Genomic DNA, 17,433 nt, shown 5'->3' with positions numbered 1-17,433 from the left:
AGGATTTTACAAACAAGTAAATGAAATGTCAGCATGTGTTATGGATTAATTCTTTGGCATAGTTAAGGATGAAGGATGTTTAAATAACTATAGTTAACTAAAAGTGGAGGTATAATGATGTTAATATGGTAAACATTTGAGTTAAGATATTTGAATTAATATGAGTTAATGGAAGAGATGCAACAAAGCATGTTGTAACCAGCTGATATACTTTTTCTTTTTTATAATAGATACCTGTGTTCCTTTTTTTTCTTTTTTCTTTTTTTTCTTTTTTGTTTTTTCTTTCCTGCCTTGTCTTTTGTCCTTTTTGTCTTTTTTGTTTTATTTTTGCTTGATTTTTCTTTTCCCACTGGTGTGGGCATGTATTGTTCAAGATTATTACCTTTATTAATATTTTTAAATAATAATTACAGTCAAATGAAAATGGATATATGACGATGGTGATATGTATGAATATCTGACTTAAAATGCTCGAGTTAATATGAGTTATGTTTGTTGACTGTGGAGGAGATGTACCAAAGTTTATTTGTGATCGACTGATACACTTTCTATAGATGTAAAGAAAGATGTTGTACTTGTTTCAAATTAAAATAAAATAAAAATTAATTAAAAAAAAACAATTGAAAGACTTATTTAAATTAGATGAAAAGAGTTAGGTGTTTGACTTTGCTAAAAATGAATTGGAAATCTTACTGTATGGTAATGATTAACATATTGCTAAGATTTATGAAATGTTATTGAAATTAAATTTGGAACGTGAACATGTAAAACATTGTATGATTCAGTGGGCAAGGGATTTGGAGAAAAATGTGATGCTTGAACAATGGGAAAATATGTGGATGAAAGGTTTAAAATTTACACTAAACAGCTCAGTGGCTAAGATGCTGAGCTTGCTCATCAGAAAGGTGAATCCCTAGTCCCGCATAACAGAGTGAGCTCCCATTACTTGTCCCAGCATCTGCCAACTTAGCAGTTTGAAAGCACGTAAAAATGCAAGTAGAAAAATAGGGATCATCTTGGTAGGAAGGTAACAGTTCTCCGTGCACCTTCAGCATTTAATCACACTGGTCACATGACCACGGAGATATCTTCAGACAATGCTGGCTCTTTGGCTTTGAGACAGAGATGAGCTGCCCCCTAGAGTCGGGAATGTCTAGCACATATGTGCAAGGAGAACCTTTACCTTTATAATTTGAAAGAAATTTTTATAAGATGATTTATTGCTGGTATTTAACACTACATAAGCTATCTAGAATATATAAAAGTTTCTTTTCTTGACTTCACATTAAATCCAACTCATCATTGCTTTTGTGTCTTTATCTACTTTCTTGAAATTTTGCCTATGTTACCTTACTGCATTCAGTTTATTGTATTATTTTATTTTCCACAATGAAGAATTCTAACTTTCCATGATTACTTTTCTCAACATTTCCCATATTTACACTTCTACAATTAAGTATTCTCAATTGTTAATGTTAAAGAACAACTGATTTTCTTAAGGCTTTAAGGAGGGATGATATCAATTTTGACTAAAGCTGCTGTAATTAAAATCATAGGGCATTTCTTTAATTATTTTGTTTTCTTTCTCTACTTTTACCTGCATTGTTTCCTAAACCTTTTTTCTTTTTTCTTCTTTCCACTTTTGTTGTTTTATATATTTCTTTTTTCAACTAAAACATTCAATATAAAATGGGGCAGCCCTTGAAGAGCATTCGGAGACTTCAGCTTGTCCAGAATGCAGCCGCGTGAGCGATTGTGGGTGCACCTCGGTTCACCCACATTACACCTATCCTCCGTGAGCTGCACTGACTGTCTATTGGTCTTCGGATACGCTTCAAGGCACTAGTCATCACTTATAGAGCCCTTCATGGTATTGGACCTGGGTACTTGAGAGACCGCCTGCTGCTGATCACCTCCAATAGACCGATTAGATCCCACAGATTAGGCCTCCTCCGTATTCCATCCGCTGGCCAATGCCGTCTGGCAACCACCCAGAGGAGGGCCTTCTCTGTGGCTGCTCTGGCCCTTTGGAACGAGCTCCCCATGGAGATTCGAACCCTCACCACCCTCCAGGCCTTCCGCAAAGTCCTTAAAACCTGGCTATTCCGACAGGCCTGGGGCTAATGAGTCTTGTCCCCCCCTTGAATGGTATGGTTGTTGTGTGCTTTTAATCTATGGTATTGTTTTGTCTGTCTTTTTATTTCTTATTTGTACCCTTCCCCTTTGACTTGGGTTGTGAGCCGCCCTGAGTCCCCTTCGGGGAAAAGGGCGGCATAGAAATATAATAAATTCAATTCAATTCAATTCAATATATATATGAAATAATACTTCTCATTAAATTTCTATTTGTCATCAGAAAGCTATTTGCTTTTCATTTCTTGTATTTTTGTAGCACAATAAACTTTTTGCATAGGTCTTCCCCTTGCATATTTTAATTAGATTGAATATTATATACAAAAAAGGAAAAAAATATCAATAATTAACAAATTTCATTGTGCAAGGACTCTTCCTTGGCTCCTACTAGAATTCTTGTACCATCCAAATTTATCTTTGATTTTAAATGCATAATTAAAATATAGACATATAGAATGGCAGCTGGGATGCTATGAATGATATCACTATATGAGGTAATACACTTAAAAATCCCTTTTTACAACCCTATAATCCCTTATTTCAGGGTAGATAACTGGATGAGCATTTACTGGCCAGATGCCCTTCCTGACACCATGCAGAATTTACAGCCGATATTTTTTCTTTGTGCTCCAGGAGAGAAATATCTGCTGCCACTTAGGATTGAACTCTCAAACTTCTGAGTGGGAGATGAGTTCACCATTAGGCCAACATGTCACTATAATATGAGTTTACAGACTATAAACCACTCTATATTTTTATATAAAATTATTCCTGTAGACACTACAGGTGTTCTAACAAAACCAAGTAATTTAAGTACTGGAAATATGATCACTGACTCGTGGGGAGGGAAAACAAAGAAAAAGAAAAGAAATCAAAGATCTTGGGAGGAAAGAACAAGGCAGGAATTGGAACTTTCTGATATCTCCAAGTCACACTGTTTTGTGAACTGTCACATATTTTTATTCAAACTATTTTAGAAAAGTATCTACAATATTTTCTTCTGAAAGAGAAAGTCACAGACTTATATTGTTTATTAGTTTTATATCAAAAATGGTTCTGAGGCATCCTAGAGAAATACAGATTCCTCTAGTTATCCGCATTTCATACTGTCAATCAATACCTCCAACTTTATACATTAATTTCTTCAGGGCCTGAGTCACCTCTTTATTTCGCAAACTATATATGAGAGGGTTGAGTGCTGGAGTAATGATGATATAAAACACAGATGCCATTTTCACATATTCCTTTGAAGTGCTGGATTTTGACTGCATATATATTGAAAGGACTGATCCAAAAAAAAGTGTAACTACTGTCATGTGAGAAGAGCATGTGGAGATAGCCTTATGCGAGAGAGAACCTTTGCCAAAGATGGAGTACAGAATGCGAGTGTATGACATAAGAATTAATAGAAGTGGCAAGACCAAAGTAAATAGACATGAAACAGACATGCACATTTTGGCTTGATATGCATCTCCATGAGCTATTTTCACTAAGGCAGGCATTTCACAGAGAAAATGATCAATCTTATTGTGGATACCAAAGGATAAGTTCAAAGTAAATGCAGTATTAATGGCAGAAAAAAATAAACCTCCCACCCAAGAAACAGTTGCCATTGAAATACAGACCTTTTTGGTTATTGTGAGGCTATAGTGTAATGGAAGGCAAATGGCAACATAACGATCATATGACATCACACTAAGAAGAAAACATTCTGTAATTCCAAATGAAAGGAAGAAGTAGAGTTGTATACCACAGCGGATGAGAGGAATGATCCTTTCCTCAGACAGGAGATGAGACAGCATTTGGGGCACCACAGTTGAAGTATAACAAGCCTCCAAGACAGAGAAGTTGGAGAGGAAGAAATACATAGGGCTGTGAAGGTGAGAATCTACTATGACCAGAAGTACAAGGAGCAAGTTGCCAATCATGGCCATCATGTAAATAATGACAAATGTCACAAAAAGTGCAATGTTTGTCTCCCAGTAATTTGAGATCCCCATTAATATAAACTCTCTAGGCCAAGAAGTCTGATTGCCATCTCTCAAGTTGTCCATTACACCTGATAAAATAAAAGAAATCACCATTGGTAATACTAGCCGCAATTTAATAGACTATAACTTTTATGGATCTCAAACAATCTTGCAATCTTTAAATTAAGATTAAACACAGAGTTCATTTTTAGGCATTGGCTCAAAGATAATCTTCTCTCAAATGAAATCGCCAGAATCTCTCAGTTTTCAGAAAAAGGTCTGTTCACTGTGATTACATTTTCTGAAGTATTACTACTATTCATAAAAAAAACACAGTTTGATATTTAGGCTTATGGAATAATTCATTAGAAGACTTCTGGCTATTTTTTAAATTATTTTATAAATATTAATGACATATAGTGCTTTTATAATTAACTTTTTATAGTTTCATATTTGATGCTGTATTGGTGTCACTTGGGCTTTATTTTGTTTTTATTTTTAAGGAATATTTTAACACCATCCATAGACATTATCAATAATGGCAAACATAGAAGAAATCAGGATCTTGTTGCCATTTTCATAAAAACATTATTGTTAATTATTTATTAATATTTAACATAAATCTTATTCAAAGTCAACTTAGAAATTAGCTCAAGGGAGAATCCAGTGGAATACATGTTTCAATAAACAATCACTTCTGTAATTAAACTTGAAGATTTAGTCATACCACTAACAGTAATTGAAGAAAGAAATAACTCTGCAATTAATTATAAAAAGTGCTAGAGCCTTTTATTAACTGTGTATGTTCATACATATTTCAACCTACTGATGTTGTGATAAGAGTTTTATCATATAATATTGATTAATAATAAATATTTTCATGTCATCCAGAATCATTTTTGTAAAATAGACAGCCATACAAATTGATAAATAAATAAATAAATAAAAAATATTGTGTGTAAATGTTAAATGTCCAAAGAAATCCAAAGCAGAAAGTCAGAATAAAGCATTTTTTAAAGATGAACTTAAAACAGAAAGCCAAGGAGACCAAGGAGATCAAATTTTATTTAGAATTCCTATCATGTTTTTCAAAAATACAATTGTAACCATTCAGCTTGGTGAAAATAAATATTTCTATATTGCTGAAATATCATCTTCATTTCAAAAGGCACTTGTTTGTTCTTCAAAATAAGTCTATTCCAAAGAATAAAAGGGAAAACAAGAAGGCAATTCAAGAGAGGCAAAATGATTTTGAAATTAATTAATGACTTTATATTAAGAGAAGGAACTAACCAGAGATAAAGCGAAGCTGATATTCTTTTAGTTATTTCTTTAGTGCATGGCGTATCATACATGGACTAGAAAAATATACATATTCTTTTAGTAATAAACAAGGATAAATAAATTAAGTTGCATGAACATTTTCAACACACTGTATTCTAAAATAGCTAAGGTAAATCATTCTCCTTCAACAGATCATTTCAGGAAAAAAAAGAAATTTGGAAATTGAGATAAATGCTGGAATAAGGAATAAAATTCTTGTTAAAAAGAAAATATTAGGTCAAGTGATGCCTATGTCAGAGTTGTTAATGAATTCAAATGTGAAATTTCAAAAATGCCTTAAGATGTATCTAAAATACATCAAAATTACATCAGATAATTCTTTGTTACACCGAAATGGAAAAAGGCCAATTTTGTACTATTAATTTTTTTAAAGGGATCCAAGAAATACTTAAGAAAATGCAAACCAATATAGGTTTCAAATAATTTTGTAGAAATTGTTATGAAAAACAAATGTACCTGATATTCTGGAAGAATATATTGGGGAAAAAAATAAGCATGACTCTTATAAAAGTTCTCTCACTGATATTTAGAGATCTTTGAGCATTTTAAGAAATATTCAGTAGGAATTGACTTGATAGATATTAATTACCTCTGCTACCTCACAGGGCAATATCTGATTTATGGAAAAGGATTAAAGTTAGTAAAAAAAAAACCTGGAGATTTTCAACTTTTAGAAGCAAAGTCAAGTTGCTTGATTCTGTATTTTACTTTCCCAGCCTTCTACTAGATTGTGAAAAGGGAGAACAAGAAAGAGATGAAACTGCATGTCACAACATGCAGTTTGTAGAACTAGATATTTTCAACATGCACATTTGTAGAACTAGATATTTTCCCTGTAACCCCTCATATTTACATTTGACACTTTTAAAGACCATAGTATGTAAACAGTTTTCTCCCAGTTTCTCTGCAATGCAAATGAACAATATTTTTGGCTCTGTTGTTACCATCTATCACGATTTAAAATCTAGTGCTCCCTGACTTTTAACTTTTGAAGTATCTATGAATATTCCCTTGTTTTATAGATTAAATGTTAATTGATTTTATAGACTTCCCATGTTTTCACAATTGGCTATTGAATAATAATTTCAGCTGATAATGTTCTGCTCAACTTTCTTAATGTTACATAGTAATCATGTAATAAGAATTAATTCTTTTGTGGATGGGTGAAGCAGAAAAGAAAAAAATGAATAATAGTGTTTATAATGGATGGATATAAACAACAGAATTCCCTAAAGATTTTTTTTGGGTTGGTACTTTTTCTTTTTCCCCCCTTTCTCTTGATTATCAGATATTTTAGACAGGAACAAGTAGAGAGCTGACTAACTTGTTCTAATGATATGATATATAGAAAGTTTGAAACAACAAAAAAAATATATCTGTATTTCAGAAGTTCATCAGTCTAGGGAAAGTAGCATCAAACTAGTACATGCCATTTAATAAAACCAAAAATATTTTTTTTCTCTCTCTCTCCCTCCCTCCCTCCCCCCTCCCTCCCCCCCTCTGTGTGTGTAAATTATAGTTGAAGTAGGAAAGAGAAAATGTGAAAACTAGAAAAAAGAATTAGCTTATAAAGGGCTTAGGGTCAATGTAGAGCTGTTAATGACACACACAATGTATGATAGTGGGTAGAATATAGAATGCAACTTCAGTATGGCACTCTTGAATGAAGTAATCTTGCTGAAGCTGAAATATTTAGGACACATAATGCAATAATTGATCATTGTTAGAAGATCCTAGAAAATAACAGGTAAAATAGCTAGATGCTATAGTTCACAGCTCAAGCTTGAGCTAATAAGAATTATTTAAAAACTATTCCTGGCAGAAAAACTTGATAAAATGTTATCCATTGTGTCTTGAATAGTTACTAGTGACTAAATGACTGAATCGAAGTCTTACTAATTTTAGCCATTTTTATAGTTATCTTTGTATCATTTTGCAAATTGTCCAGAGTCACTTTATGGTAAGTTGAGTTGTGTATATATTTAATAAATAAATAAAAGCAATAACACCTTTTAGTTGGTATTCTTGAAAAAAGGAATTGAGAGAATCTCTTCTTATCTCTTAAATTCTAAAAAAACAATAAATAGATCTTTCCTTCCTTCCTTCCCTCCCTCCTTCCCTTCCTTCCTTTTTGGAACAAGCTTCTACCAACTTGGTGGGTATTAATATTGCACTGCAGTGATAATTAACAGCTATAGTATCATTTGTCATTACTCTACTTACAATATGATCACTGTAAAGGAAAAAAAATCCTTCAACAACATTATATATTCCAAGTAACTGATTCTTTTATTAATTTCTACAATTAAAAATACACATTATTCATGGTAAAATAATAATTCTTATACATTTCAGTTCTTTGACAATATTATTTTTTTTAAAAATGGATTATTCTATCCTGACTTTTTTCCTCTTTCCTCCCCACAGAAATATATTAAAAATGAAGAATACCATGAAGAAACTGTTGATCTTCCATGTTTCAGCAAGAGTAACAGCCAGCCTGCAGAATAATGTAGTCTACAGTACAAATAACTGAGAAATGTAGGATTTTTTATATGAAAGCATGAATCTTTTCTGAGATATGCTGAACACATTAGTAATACATATAGGAATAGAATCAGTTCTCATGAGACAAATAAGTCTTCTATGATTTTCATTTTAGTTTGAAGTTATGGTGGTGAAGCTCAATCCTTTGGGATCTTGATGGGATTGTCTATTGCATTGAATAAGAAAGATAGAATAAGTGTTTATCAGTTAAAATTATTATTTATGATTTCATGAAATACTTCATACCTACAAAGACCCTTCCTGCATTTGATCTACATCTGATTTCAGAATAGGAGAATAGGGCATGCAGTTAAAAAAAATTACATATAACTCCAAACTCTAAGTGAATATATGTGTCAACACACAGAGGCCACATTGTAATCTTAGACTTTCAAAATATGAAATGTGTCAATTGTTTTTCATTTGTTTCTTTTGTTCTTTATTTAAAGAATAGTTTGAGATAACCTCCTTCCCACCCAAAATTCTGAAGATAAAGAAATTAATTTCAGGTGTATACAAATATATTCTGATTTTCGGAAGTGCTGTTCTGCTAGCAATGCTGGAAAAATAAATCTCTGTGGAAAATTCCCATATACTTTATATCATGTTTGCCTAAAATGGAATCATTTGAAATAAATCTTTTTGCTAATCTTCTGAAAAGGTATATGCGTATCTATAGCATTAAGTGAGAATCTTGCAATTTTCCCTTCAACATAAGGCTATTCATAATAAAACTATAAAATGGAAGTTAATATATCCAGAATACTTCAGCCAATATTTAGCTATAGGATTTTGGAGTTCAGTTGTTGTTGTTGTTGTTGTTTTTTGCAGTGTTCTAAGACATTTTCCCCATAATTTATATTTGACTTTAAAAAATAGAAGATTTAGACATAAATGAAATCTGATTCTGAAAGAGGACTGGTGTGTGTCTTAAAAGGGATTGTCCCTAGTTCTATGAAAAATCAAGGCAGGAAAGCAAGGAAGTGATTTCAAACTTTCTCTTTGACATCATCTCTTTGAAGTAATCAAGACAGCATAACAAAATTATGAGTATCAATTCTACTTGTATTGTAAAATTATAGTAACAGCATTTTGTGGGAGTCAGCATCCTAGCAGATACTGAAGACAATATTGTTAATGCTAAATGGGACACAAAAAAAGTTCAAATGCCACTGATCAACATTTGTGTTGCAACTACTACCAAATACAGTAATAGAATAATACAATAGCAGAGTTGGAAGGGACCTTGAAGGTCTTCTGGTCCAATCCCCAGTCTAGGCAAGAAACTCTATACCATTTCAGACAAATCGCTATGCAACATCTTCTTAAAGAATTCCAGTTTTGGGGCATTCACAACTTTTGGAAGCAAGCTGTTCCACTGATTAATTGTTCTAACTGTCAGGAAATTTCTCCTCAGTTCTGAGTTGCTTCTCTCCTTGATTAGTTTCCACCCATTGCTTCTTGTTCTACTCTCAGGTGCCTTGGAGAATAGTTTGACTCTCTCTTCTTTGTGGCAACCCCTGAGATATTGGACACTGCTATCATGTCTCCCCTAGTCCTTCTTTCTTAAACTAGACATACCCAGTTCCTGGAACAGTTCTTTATATGTTTTAGTCTCCAGCCCCCTAATCATCTTTGCTGCTCTTCTCTGCACTCTTTCTAGAGTCCCCACATCTTTTCTACATCGTGGTAACCAAAACTGAATGCAGTATTCCAAGTGTGGCTTTACCAAGGCATTATAAAGCGGTATTAACACTTCACGTAATCTTGATTCTATCCCTCTGTTTATGTAGCCTAGAACTGTGTTTTTGGCAGCTGCTGCACACTACTGGCTCATATTTAAATGGTTGTCCACTAGGACTCCAAGATACCTTTCACAGTTACTACTACTGAGCAAGGTACCCCCTATATTGTATCTGTGCATTTCGTTTTTGTTGCCTAAATGTAGAACCTTACTCTTTTCACCACTGAATTTCATTTTATTAGATAGTTCCCAATGTTCAAGTTTGTCAAGATCCTTCTGTATCTTTAGCCTATCTTCTGGAGTGTTGGCTATTCCTGCCAGCTTGGTGTTATCTGCAAATTTGATGAATTCCCCATTTATTCACTCATCCAAATCATTGATGAAGATGTTGAAGAGTACTGGGCCCAAAACAGAGCCTTGGGGTGCTCCACTGCATATTTCCCTCCATGAAGAAGCAATTCCATTGAGGACTACACATTGAGTGCGGTTGGTCAGCCAGTTATTAATCCATCTGGTGATGATGCTGTCTAACCCACATTCTTCTACTTTATTTAGTAGTAGATTATAAAACTATATTTGGAAATGAAGGAGACATTAATGTTTTTGAATTATTTATTTTAAATGATGTATATAACCGCCGATATTGTAAAAACAACGTGCAATGCAGAAACCAGTAAAAGCAACAGAAAAGTCCAAAATTATAAAATACAGATAAATTAAAATGACATAGTCTCATGAAAAGTCTTAATGGTTTGGAAAATATATTATATAGATTTGATGAAGAGATAAATTATTTTATTAAAATAAGTAGTTTATTACTTGTTTTCAATTAAAAATCAATCCTATTATTTTTTTTAAATTGTCCCATTTTGATTCTAGGAGGAAAGAATCCAATAAACCAATGGATTTGTTTATTTTGCATCTATTTTTGGCTTGGGGAATTTTGGGGAATTAGATTCCTATAGGTTTGAAAACTGTGTAGTATAAATATCCCATTTCCTTGGGATGATACAATGTATGTGTTTAAAAATAGTCAACCAAATACCTTTTACTTCTTTGTTCTTCAATTTGTAAATTATAGGGTTTAAAATGGGGCCAATGAATGTGTAAAAAAGGGACAGGTATTTATCAGTATTGGGAAAATAAGTGAAATTGGGTTTCAGGTACATGATGGAACTAAAACCATAGAATAAGGTCACAACTATGAGATATGAGGAACAAGTAGAAAAAGTCTTCTTCCGGCCCTCAGAGGATGAGATCTTCAAAATAGCAATAATGATCCCAGAAAAAGACAATAAGATCAGAAGAAAGGGTAAAAGTAACATAAATAACTGCCATCGCAAAAACAGTAATTTCCATCATAAAGGTGTTTCCACATGGCAATTTCAATAAAGTCACAAAAGAAACACTTGATGACATTGGAATCACAGAAGACAGTCTGAACATGATACTTCTCAGACCAAATGACATGAAGAACCAAGAGGTCGAGAGGCTAGAGCTAAACTGATATAAAATTCTTTGACCCGTCAAGATAGGGTAATACAGATAGGGTAATGTTGCTTACTATTTTACTTTTATGTATTGTTTGCGTCTATTGTCTGTACCCTCCCTTCCTTATTTTATGTAAGCCGCCCTGAGTCCCCTCAGGGAAAAGGGTGGCCTATAAATACTAATAAATATAAATATAAATATAAATATACAGAGGATTACAGATGGCAACGTAACAATTGTAGGCTATTTACACCAAAAGGAAACATTATGTTCCACCAAGAAAAAAAAAAAGAAAAATAGATCTGTGTAGCACAGCCAACAGAGGAAATGCATTTATTCCAGGAATCAACATTGTCAAGCATCTTGGTAATAGTGACTGATGTAAGCAGATCTCAAGGAAGGCTACATTTCTTAGAAAAAAGAATATGGGTTTATATAGGGCAAGATCAGCTAATCTAAGGAGGAAAATTATAAGGTTTCATTCAAAGTGATAATATAGATTCCCAAAAATGTAAAAAAAGAAAATACTTTGCAAGTGGGGCGCATCAGAAAGACCAAGAAGCTGAAATTGATTGATATAGTGCTGTTCTGCAGCATACACTATTTCTTTGTATGCAAAAGAAAAAGAACCATTCATTACTTTATAAATTTAAATTATAATGATCAGTTGTGTAAAAAATATACATAATGTTAAATCTCGGGAAATAAAACCAATCATTCAGTTCTGCTGAGGAAAAAAAATATTATAAAGCTCCGTCATTTTTTCTTTTAAAACTGAGACAATTTTTACCTCCCCTTTTAAATTCTCCATCTGAGCAAAGAGTTGTTGATCACTGGGATTAAACTATCTTGTGTAGAGTGGGAATTATGGTTTCTAATAAGATTTATTTATCAATATTTATAAGCTAAAATTGTATGGCTCAATTCTGGAAGATATTAGCATTTATCAAATATTATAATTACATAGACTTTTTATGACTAAATTGAACATGCATTTGTTTAATATTTAGTTGCTTTTTAATGTTTTTTTCCATTTCAGAACTTTTTGAATGCCTTATATCTACCAATAAATTTTGGCTTAATACAACAAGAAGAAGAGATTTATGATAGAGAGCTGGTTTGCTCCAATGATTATTGTACCAGGCTAGAAATTTGTGAGTTCAAGTCCTGCCTTAGCCATGAAATCTGGCTAGTTGAATTTGGCCTAGTCATTCTCTCAGCCCAGCAGGACTATTGTTGTGGGATGAGAAAGATATGTTGGATATATTCACTGCTTGGCATTATTAGTAAAAATGTTAAAGGTGGGATACAAATAAAATAGATAGATAGATAGATAGATAGATAGATAGATAGATAGATAGATAGATAGATAGATAGATAGATAGATAGATAGATGTAGATAGATAGATAACATCATAACTGCAATGAATCAGGACACCAAACCTATATAATTCAATTTTGGCCACTGCAGAAATACAAATAAATCTAAAAAATTAAACCACAAATTGATTATATTACACATATAATTTCTTTTTTAAATTATTGTTCTTGTTACTATTAATGTTTGTAGAGTCTAATCTAGTTATGTTTCAACGATGTCAGAAGAATAATTTTGGTTTTCAACTTGAATTGGAGTTGCATAAGAATAAATAAAAATGACAGCCAAACAGCTGTGAGCAATATGTATGTATGTATGTATGTATGTATGTATGTATGTATGTATGTCATTTGTGTGTGCGTGTGTGTGTGTGTGCGCGCGTGCGCGCTGATTAACAGTCCATTGTGAATTCTGTTAATGTTTTAATGATAACAGTATAAAAAATAAAATAGTTTGATATAAAACTTTTCACAATAAGAATGTATTTAGCTATTATAGATTACAGGGTACACTGTTAAAGAGTCAATTGAAAAGAAAACCTAACTAAATGTTCCATTTTCATAATGGATTTTATAATTTATAAAGTCTGGAAGTAAAAGGAAATTTTTACATAACAACTAAAAATAGCATGTTGTATCTAATTAACCTCTTCAATAATAATATCCCATTGTTAATTGTTCTTGAAACCACTTTTTCATCAACTCTTCTGCAATGTGACTGAGAGAAAATAAATCACTCAACCTTCCTAGCATTAGAATTCCTGGAAAGGAAACTTCTTAAATACAGGGAAAGAATATAATTTTTTCTCTTCCAAATTTCTTTTTGGATGAAATAACTCCTGAATACTTTATTGTGAATGTTAGTGAACACATTTTTGTTGTCTTCATTTATATTAATATTGAGTATGCAGTTTTCTGTCTCTTCTGTAGCTTTTTTTAAAAATATTGCTTTCTTTGCAGATTAATATGTATTTTGGGAAACAAAACATCTTATGCACACACACACCACTAGACAGAGAATCTATAGTGGTCTGTGCAGTTATACACTATAGTTGTGCTATATTAATGCACAGGGAGGAAAACCTGCACTCCTCAAATGTTGCATAAAAAGAATTTTAAAATAATAATTCAGTGTGCCTTGCCCATGTCCCTAGAGCTTAACTTTCTCTTCAACCAGAAAAGAGAGAAACTCAGAGGATCTTGATCGCTGAAGCTCCAGTCTCAAGTTGTAACTTTTATAGTGTTGAAGATTGGAAAAGGAATTTAACAAAATAGAAATCAATGTCATGTGAAGATAAATTGTTATTGACTTTATTTCTTCTTGAACCCTGGTCCCTTGAAATCTACCAGAAATTGGCATTCCTTATGTGGAAAATGCTATTATCGTATGTTTTGGTTCAGTTGCATCATTCAATTATTTCCCCATGTATCAGTGTACCGCCATTAACCAACAACATGGGAAGAGAAAATAATGAATGGAAAAAAGCAGTAGCTGTGTTCATGCACTAATTTTATTTAAAGGGCTTAACAATTGGAAAAAGAGAAATCTTGATGAAATTGTATGTATGTATGTATGTATGTATGTATGTATGTATGTATGTATGTGATGTGCAACTACATTTAATATAATAAATTAAGGTGATACTATTAGTAAATATATGCATTTAAGTTATCAAAGAAACTAGGAATATATTTCATTCTACAAAGATGCTACTAGCTCCTTTATTATTTTAAAACATTAAGCTTTGTCAGAATTATTCATGTTCTTAAGAGTTTTTAAATATAATACAGTTTCTTCCAAATGAGTAAAAATTAGTTTAAACAGCCATGTTGCTTAACAGCTAAAATTAATATTGACAAGACTTAATTGTTAATATAGCAATATAGCATGTATGGCATAGACATACCAATAGGAAGCAATAATATAATATACTTATGAATATTTAAAAGAAAAAAAATCATATTGGGATGGAAATAATCCACTTCTCAGGATTAACTTCATGACTTTTAATCACCTTCTATAAGGGGACAATTTTGAAGCAAATCTTCTCTTGAGAGCTTCATTTATCTCTTTGTTTCTCCAACTATAAATAATAGGATTCAAAGTTGGTGTTACAATGGAATAAAGCAGAGCTAGAAATTTATCTGTTTCAAAAGCATAGGTAGATCTGGGCCGCAGGTACATTGCACTAGCAGATCCATAGAACAAAGTGATGACAATAATGTGTGAGGAACAGGTGGAAAAAACTTTCTGCCTCTCCTTTGCAGATGCAATTTTCAGCACAGTGTTGATTATGTGGACATAGGAGAACAGGATTAGCAATAATGGGATCAGAGTGATTAGCAGCCCAGCCATAAAGACTGTGATTTCATTTAGATAGGTATCTCCACAGGCTAGCTTCAAGAGTGGTGGGATGTCACAAAAGAAATAGTTGATCCAATGTTCATCACAAAAAGGCAAAGAAAATATCAGAGTTGTCTGGCCTAGTGAAAGCAAAATCCCACTAGCCCATGATCCAGCCACCAGACATGCACAAAGCTGTTTGTTCATGATTAAAGGATAGCGCAATGGATTACAGATGGCTAAGAAGCGATCATAAGCCATGGCCGCAAGAAGAAAGCACTCTGTAGTTCCTAGTGAGAGAAGGAAATATAGCTGGGCAGCACATCCAACAAAGGAGATAGATTTGTCCTCTGAAAGGAAGTTTACTAACATTTTAGGGGCAGTGACAGATGTATAGCAAATATCCACCAGAGATAGACTGGCAATGAAATAGCACATTGGCATGTGAAGAGAAGGATCAAGTCTGATGACAATGCTTATTAATGCATTCCCCAACAATGACATGACATACATGGTTAAAAACAATATAAAAAGCAATACATGCATTTCCAGATTACCAGAAAATCCCAAAAAAATAAATCTCGTGCTTTTATTCTGGTTTTCCATAGGTGATTTTATCTGGGTGATTATCACAATAACAATAATATTTTTAAAAAATAAATGTATTTACAATAAACCTACTGACTGTAAAAAATGACTGATTTGTGATTTCTTAATTTAGTATTTTTAAAACAAAAGAAAGAATATTTGTATTCTCTATCTTCTATTACATCTGTTTTCCAGATTTAAATGCACTTCTTTCTTAGATGTCAATTACAGACTAGTTGAATTTTAAAGGCAATAGGGAGGATTTTTCATTAGCTTGACTCAGTCTAGAGGGTGTAAAAAATCTGAGGACATACAGAAGTTTTGAAACATAAACAGGAACCATTTATAGATAAATGTAATATGGTGATAAGAAACATTCATCTAAATAAGATTCAAGAAAGCAATAAAAATGAATGCCACATTCTGATTTTTACACAATGGAAAGAGAAATAAATAGCTGCATTCCTGGAACTAAGGATGTTTTTCCATTCCATCCTATGGACGAGTAAAACAACAAAAGAAAAAAGAAGAAGAAACAGTTAACATATATAAGTCATTTCTTCTTTCAGATTTCCTATAGAGCTTTTGAAGAACATTAAACTAGATAACTCAAGTTCTATTAGCAGCATGAATGATATATTAAAATGGTTTTGCTTCTGTTAATATTTAAAGTGCTGTTCTTAAACATTTCTATTCAATTTTTAAAACATTCAAAGATTTTCATACCTTAGGATCAAACCCTTTACTTTGTCTTAACATTCTGCTAACTGTGACTGAAAACAGTTAAATATAAAACTTCGAGACACTTCTAGAAGCAGGAGTGAAATAAATAAAATCAACAACTATTAAGCTGGCTGTGTTACAAGTTCATTGACTGATATATTATTTATCATTTTTTCTTTATAAAGCTAAAATCATGATCATATATTTAAAGTGATGGCTAATGTTTAAAGTGCAAAAGACATGGATAGATATTTTCTTATTTTCTGTTACATAGCACCTGCAAATACAAACTGCGACCCATATCCTACAGTATTGCAGGAACTGATTTGTTTTCTATAAAGTTTCATACAGAATAAAGAAATGATTTACCTATCTTCCTTCACAAGCTTCTATCTCCTTTAGCCATTATGAAATCTTTTTTGCTGGTACACATACTTCTCTTATTAAGCATTCCCAAAGAACCAGTAAGGATGGATTCTCGAGAGATTGGAATGAATTAATAAAAAACATTCATAGTTAGTTCACTAGATGATTGGGGGAATCTAAAACTCTATGAATTTTTATTAGAAAAATATAATTGTTGAAGCTGTCCCCTTTCTTAAAAGAGAAATAGCGTGGAAATTTTGAATTGATATGAAAAGAATCACTTTAGTCAGAGGTGTCCTATTAAAACGATTATTTTTTTCAAAAATATGCTAAAATCACAGAGTAATTCTAATCTTATTCAGAAGAAACTCCCAATATGATCAATGGGGTTTACTCCATGAATGTATATTATAATCTCTAGCATTTATCTATGTTAGTCAGTGTGTCTATGCTTCCTTACAATTTTTTCAAAAATGTAACGAAAACATTACAACTATATAGGTAGTTGTATAAGTAGATATGTATCAATGGACTATACTACTCACTATGGTTTGTTTGATGTTTTCATAGTACTAAAAGCAATTTAAATCCTTTTTAAAGCAGAATATGGAAAAAATATTGTAATGAGTTCCCTGTACTCATTGCCGGCTGGCGATCCCCCCCGGGGGGGGGAGCCTTCTCTGTTGCTGCTCTGGCCCTCTGGAACGAGCTCCCTGTGGAGATCCGGACCGTTACTACCCTCCTGGCCTTCCGTAAAGCTACTAAGTCCTGGCTTTTCCGGCAGGCTGGGGGCTGTTAAAGCACCC

General features: G+C 32.6%; 1 protein-coding gene across 1 annotated transcript; it reads right to left on the bottom strand.

The window, feature by feature from the left end:
• Window positions 1–14,617: 14,617 nt before the first annotated feature.
• LOC106540725 (olfactory receptor 5V1-like) lies at window positions 14,618–15,577 on the bottom strand. Its single transcript, XM_014055955.2, has one exon. The coding sequence runs from the start codon at window positions 15,554–15,556 to the stop codon at window positions 14,618–14,620; it is 939 nt and encodes a 312-aa protein (XP_013911430.2). The 5' UTR covers window positions 15,557–15,577.
• Between the last annotated feature and the right edge of the window lie 1,856 nt (window positions 15,578–17,433).

This window comes from Thamnophis sirtalis, unplaced genomic scaffold (assembly GCF_051295495.1).
Source record: "Thamnophis sirtalis isolate CommonGarterSnake01/CBP01778 unplaced genomic scaffold, rThaSir2_p1.2 scaffold_4, whole genome shotgun sequence".
In the NCBI taxonomy this organism is placed as follows: domain Eukaryota; kingdom Metazoa; phylum Chordata; class Lepidosauria; order Squamata; family Natricidae; genus Thamnophis; species Thamnophis sirtalis.
The sequence above is the reverse complement of the archived record's forward strand: the minus strand, read 5'-3'. Positions and strand labels throughout refer to the sequence as shown.